Source organism: Sinocyclocheilus grahami, unplaced genomic scaffold (genome assembly GCF_001515645.1).
Source record: "Sinocyclocheilus grahami isolate Dianchi unplaced genomic scaffold, SAMN03320097.WGS_v1.1 scaffold1736.1, whole genome shotgun sequence".
In the NCBI taxonomy this organism is placed as follows: domain Eukaryota; kingdom Metazoa; phylum Chordata; class Actinopteri; order Cypriniformes; family Cyprinidae; genus Sinocyclocheilus; species Sinocyclocheilus grahami.
The window spans coordinates 59,007-65,462 of NW_015506915.1; the positions used below are offsets into that span (position 1 = coordinate 59,007).

A 6,456-nucleotide genomic window follows, 5' to 3' on the forward strand; every position below is an offset into this window, starting at 1 on the left:
CCATAAACGCCACTTTCAATAAAAAAGAGCTGATTGCCGTGCATTATTCTCCACACATAGCATGTTTTTTTTTTTTTTACATATTAAAAGTTTAAGTTATTATTATTTAATCAAAACAACCCAACTGCAGTTTGATTGATATTACTTGGAATGTGCAATAAAAAAAAAACGTGATTTCTGAAAAAAACAAAAAACACATGGAGTTCCCGTTTTTTGCAAATGAACTCTTCATATATAAATCCTAATAGGTGCCTGTGATTGATTCAGAGGAGCACAGTCATTCGCAGCAGATGTTGAGAGCTGGTGTTGTGTGCAGGATCTGCTGTCTCATATGCTGCATGTGGACCCTCACCAGAGATACTCGGCTGAACAGGTGCTCAAACACTCGTGGATCGCCCTCCGCGACCAGAACCCACACTTCCAGCTCACGCGCCACGAGGCGCCTCATCTGGTCAAGGTACGGCACGAATTTAACCTTGTGCCATGATTTTAGTTTTTAGAAGTCGAGGAATTGTGATTTTTTTGAACAGAAATATTACCAATCGTAAGAATTAGACACTTTGACAATATGCCAGTGATAACAGTAAAGAGAAAAGAGTAATGATCCGACCGCACGCGAGTAACCGCTCATATCACACAGAATGCGCTTTTGTGTTGACAGAGATGCGACGCGAGCAGTGGAATAGGAAAAACATGCAAGAAGATAGGAATAAACTTTTTAACTTGAGCGCAGTGTTTTTAGACTGCCGTTTCTTGCAAGAGACGTGAGCGCAACAGTCAAACGCGTCCATGTTACATAGAAAAAAAACAATGGAAAAGCAGCGCAGTCGAATAAAAAAACCTGTAAAGAACTACATTCATGACGAGTCACAGTTCAACAACATTCCTGGCTTCAAATATATATCTGGTGCAGGCGACCAGTCAGTGGCTGGCTTGGCCTTTATTGTACATATGAAGAGTTCATTTGCAAAACCCATAAACGCCACTTTCAATAAAAAAGAGCTGATTGCCGTGCATTATTCTCCACACATAGCATGTTTTTTTTTTTTTTTACATATTAAAAGTTTAAGTTATTATTATTTAATCAAAACAACCCAACTGCAGTTTGATTGATATTACTTGGAATGTGCAATAAAAAAAAAACGTGATTTCTGAAAAAAACAAAAAACACATGGAGTTCCCGTTTTTTGCAAATGAACTCTTCATATATAAATCCTAAGATTTGAGGAACCCTGGCATATACAAACAAAAATCAGATGTCATTCCCCACTATGTTTATAAATAGTAATTTTTTTCTTAACCTTATTAAATGTATGTCATCTTTCACATCAAATTCTTACATTGTTTCAATACATTAAATCAATTAAAAAACTGTAGAACTGAACAAACTCCATCTTTCCACTGCCGCAAACACAGAAGCTGCATCTGAAGCATTAGATGTATTTACTCAGACCGTTTGATGACGCTGAGCTGCCATAGATGCATTACACTGCAAAACTTCAAATGCATAAATAATTGTATAAGATTAATGTTTAAATATATTTTAAAAACACAAATAAGACATGTTAGGAAATATACAATGGTGCTTTTAAATATGAAACCAAACCACCAGTAGGTGGCGGCAAAATGAGTGAGTTTAGTCATTCATTCAACAGATTCGTTCAAACGGCTGATTCGTTCAAAGAGTAATGATCCGACCGCACATATCACACAGAATGCGCTTTTGTGTTGACAGAGATGCGACGCGAGCAGTGGAATAGGAAAAACATGCAAGAAGATAGGAATAAACTTTTTAACTTGAGCGCAGTGTTTTTAGACTGCCATTTCTTGCAAGAGACGTGAGTGCAACAGTCAAACGCGTCCATGTTACATAGAAAAAAAACAATGGAAAAGCAGCGCAGTCGAATAAAAAAACCTGTAAAGAACTACTACTGTATCTCTGATATTTAGAGATGCAATGATTGCAATTTTCTTGTCCTTTTACGAATTTTTTTTTTACCGATTTTTGCCGATTCCGATTTTCTTTCTAAGAACTATATTTGACAGCATATATCAGGGATCCTCAAATCTGGCCCACGAAATCCACTTTCCTGCAGAGTTTAGCTCTAACCCTAATCAAACACACCTGAGCATGCTAATCAATGCCTTCGGGATCATTAGAAAATCACAGGTAGCTGAGTTTGATCAGGGTTGGAGCTAAACTCTGCAGCGCATTGGACCCCCAGGGTAAGATTTGAGGAACCCTGGCATATACAAACAAAAATCAGATGTCATTCCCCACTATGTTTATAAATAGTAATTTTTTTCTTAACCTTATTAAATGTATGTCATCTTTCACATCAAATTCTTACATTGTTTCAATACATTAAATCAATTAAAAAACTGTAGAACTGAACAAACTCCATCTTTCCACTGCCGCAAACACAGAAGCTGCATCTGAAGCATTAGATGTATTTACTCAGACCGTTTGATGACGCTGAGCTGCCATAGATGCATTACACTGCAAAACTTCAAATGCATAAATAATTGTATAAGATTAATGTTTAAATATATTTTAAAAACACAAATAAGACATGTTAGGAAATATACAATGGTGCTTTTAAATATGAAACCAAACCACCAGTAGGTGGCGGCAAAATGAGTGAGTTTAGTCATTCATTCAACAGATTCGTTCAAACGGCTGATTCGTTCAGAAACAAGGCAAGTGACTGCTGTCTTTATGAATGGGCCACTGAATCATTGACTCGCTCGATTCATTCAGTAACGAAACACCGCTGTGTTACTCAGAGACACACAACAGTTCTGCTGTGGCTTTGATCGGGCCGATATTCGTCTGTGAAATTGAGCAAAACCAGGCAATATTATGTCTCAAATGTAATCTAATTTTAACTACTATTATATCAAATCAGTGTCCCATTGCAATCGTTTTGATATTTGGGGAAACATCTTGTTCGTGTAGGCTAATGCTGCTTACCATAATCATATATTATAAATATATTTTTTTACTACCGCATTATGAGTCTATAATTTTCTGGGAGTGCTGTTGATTTCTGCACGAGTCTCACACTCACGTATAATATGTGTAAGACATGTTTGCACAAGATGTAGTTGTAGTTCATGCATCTTTTCTGCAAAGATATTTAACAAGTGATTTTGTGTAACATTCACATCATGCTGACAGCTTCATGTGTGCTGCACTCGGAATAGAATTTTCTTGAACTAGAGCGTTAATACAGAACAAGTTACTTGAATCATGTTGTAGTCACATTTTCAAGTAGTTAAAAATCGAGAATTAACCCTCTGAAACCTGCAGATTTGAATGTTTTGGCATATGGAGTATGAGTGTGTGGTGTGTCTCGTAGGGAGCGATGGCCGCCACATACTCGGCTCTGAACCACAAGACGTGTAAACCGGTTCTGGAGCCGGTGGCTGCCTCCAGTCTGGCCCAGCGCAGGAACATGAAGAAGCTGACGTCTACAGACATGTCCTGAGGAGCTCACGTACTCTTCAGGAGCGCCCTTCTGCTTCTCTCTGGTAGAGGGAAGAACACCAGCTCCATCTCTCATCCCGTGTTAGCGAGCCGCTCGGACGCTCTTGCCCTCCACACCCAGATCTCCTGAAGAAATCTCCACATCATATAGAGCCTGTTTGTAGGACCATTAAGAACAAGCCCTTTTCTCACAGATTTCCTATTAATATCAGGATTTCTCTTGGCTCAATTCTCCAGTGTGTGCTACAGGAATTACAACCTTCTTCTGAGTACTTCACAGGTGAAATGATGTCTAGTTTTCCCACTTTAAAGGATTAGTTCACTTCCAGAATACAAATTTCCTCATTTACTCACCCACGTCATCCAAGATGTTCATGTCGGTGTCTTCAGTCGCAAAGAAATGAAGGTTTTTGAGGAAAACACTGCAGGATTTTTCTCCATATAGTGGACTTCAATGGTGCTCAACGGGTTAAAGATCCAAAATGCAGTTTCAGTGCAGCTTCAAAGAGCTCTACACTTATCTAGGGCCTTATCTAGCCAAACGATTGGTTATTTTCTGAAAGAATTAATATTTATAACCAATCGTTTGACTAGTGTAGAGCTCTTTGAAGCTGCACTGAAACTGCAATTTGGACCTTCAGCCCGTTGAGCACCATTGAAGTCCACTATATGGAGAAAAATCCTGCAGTGTTTTCCTCAAAAACCTTCATTTCTTTGCGACTGAAGACACCGACATGAACATCTTGGATGACATGGGGCTGAGTAAATGATCAGGAAATTTGTATTCTGTAAGTGGACTTCTCATACACTAAAAGGAGAAGCAGATGAGATGAGAATTGGATGAATACACCTAAAATGAGGTGAACTGTCAACAGTGTTACCGTGCAGAAGCATCTTAACGGTTCTAAAACAGGCACGATACGGTTCTCTCGTTCTCCGTCTGTGAGCCCCTTCATGTCCCGTTAGTGTTGCGGACCACATGGCATTACCTCAGAAGCACTCAGTGTATATAGTCTCGATCATCATGTGTTTGTGAGGATCCCTGAGCACATTTGCACTGAGGCTCGTCTGTTCCCGTCTCGGACCGCTCTTTGCCTTTCGTTGAATGGGAAGTACATGAGCAAAAGGTGGAGAAATAAATCTATATTTATAAAGTCGAATGAGGTGAATGAAGATGTAGATGAGATTGGATCCACGAAATCGTATCTCTCTGCTCCAGATAGAGGGAAAAAATATTCCATAAAACTTTTTAAAGACATTGTGGAAATTGTATCATATTGTATTTATTTCACTTATTTTTAAAATTTTATTTTTCTTTCAGGTGATGTACATATTGACATTAAAGAACATTATTGACACGATGATTTTCTTCTGTGATTTCATTGTCATGATTGAGTGCAAAATCAGCAAACAAGATGAAATCAAAGGCTTAGGAAACATTAATATTTTCTCAATTTACAGTAAAACTGAGTTCGATAAAGTTAAATTGTGAATAAAAATATATAATTGACTTACAGATGCTGCAAAAATAAATCCTCCTTGAGAAGAGCTGTGTAGAGATGAGGTTAACAGAGCAGTTTCTGGAGCACTTCAGCAGGTGGGGATAAAGTGTTTTGGATGGACGTGCAAATGTCATGTGGCTTAGCCCTCATGTGGTTCTCATTTGCTGTTTACACGATCAATTTTGGGGTCGTATTGACCCAATACCATTAGAGTAATTGTAAAAATATATATATACATTTTTAATCATACAAATAATATATATTTTTTTTGTTTACTTCTCATCTGTACATTAAAGCTGTGTTTTGGGAGATACAAAGTACTTTTGTACCTATCTACCACAAAAATCCTCAACTACACCTTTAGCTTGCATGTGAAATATTACATTTTCATTACAAAATCACTTAGATGATCTAAATCTGATGTAAGTTGTTTCTGGATATTGATCTAGGTGTTGGGTGTAGACTTCTGCCATCTGCTGGTTAGAGAAACACTTGTAGAAATCACAGTTGTTGAAAGGTTAGTGTAATGCTCATATATATCCAGCAGAGGCCCATAGAGATCCATTCATTTATCTGGAAGTGGCCAACTGCTTCTCCCACAACTTTTCTGAGATGTATTTTATAATGTTTCAATGTAAATATATTAAAAACAGTATTTTTCTCAAAGGTTAGAATTAGTTTTTGTTGTTTGAAGCATTTTGAAGTGCCCGCTTTTGCAATTATGCCACATACATTTGCAGAAATGCCACACAAGTTGTGATTAAAACTTTTTTTTTTTCATAAAATATTGCATTCTGGCGGTGACTGGCAACTAAAAAAAAAAAAAATGCTGGAGGGGAAAGAGTTAAGATAGAAAAACTGGTTTTACAAATGCTAGAAATGTAGCTTTCAAATGATATACGGTGGCCGAGAAGTGCAGAAGAAATCACAATTCTGAAAACAAAAGAACAAATTACAAACGCAAATCTAATAAACAAAATAATTCAGAAAGCACAACAACAATTCAGAAAACATTATAACAAGTCAGAAAACAAGGACAAATCAGACAAACCGGAAGAGGTAGGTATAGTTTGAGACAGCGCCGTTGGTTTGGGATTACTCACCGCTGACTGGACGAGACATCTGCCAATCAACATATACAGAGAAGAACCAGCCGAAGAACAGCAGAGTCCTGGTAGAAAGCTCGGAGATGGTATTAAAGTAGCTCAGTTTACATGTATTGTACGCCCTTGAATTAATTGGATGAATTGCCCTTACTCTAGAATAAAAAATACAGTGTATGTTTACATTTAGTTAAAAGTGGCTGTGATACATCAGCTCCAGTGGCGCAGATGGATAAGTGTGTGTCGTTGGCTTTTTGACGCGATCGACCCGGGTTCGATCCGCCTTTTGCCGAACTTTTTTTTTCCTCCCTTTTCAAATCTCATATTAGCAATGGATTCTATTTACACTAAGTGAAAATAG

The 6,456-nt window shown here is 37.8% G+C and overlaps 1 protein-coding gene across 2 annotated transcripts in view; it reads left to right on the top strand.

Moving 5' to 3' along the window:
- Nucleotides 1-3,859, top strand: part of LOC107572332 (ribosomal protein S6 kinase alpha-6) — a 28,229-nt gene extending 24,370 nt beyond the window's left edge. The window contains exons 21-22 of one of the 2 annotated variants that reach the window (XM_016258760.1): nucleotides 317-457; nucleotides 3,363-3,859. In XM_016258760.1, coding sequence (XP_016114246.1) covers nucleotides 317-457; nucleotides 3,363-3,491 — 270 coding nt within the window. In that variant the 3' untranslated portion in view covers nucleotides 3,492-3,859. Of the gene's footprint in view, nucleotides 1-248; nucleotides 458-3,362 lie in introns of both variants that reach the window. The other variant, XM_016258762.1, reaches the window with a different exon arrangement.
- Nucleotides 3,860-6,456: the final 2,597 nt, after the last annotated feature.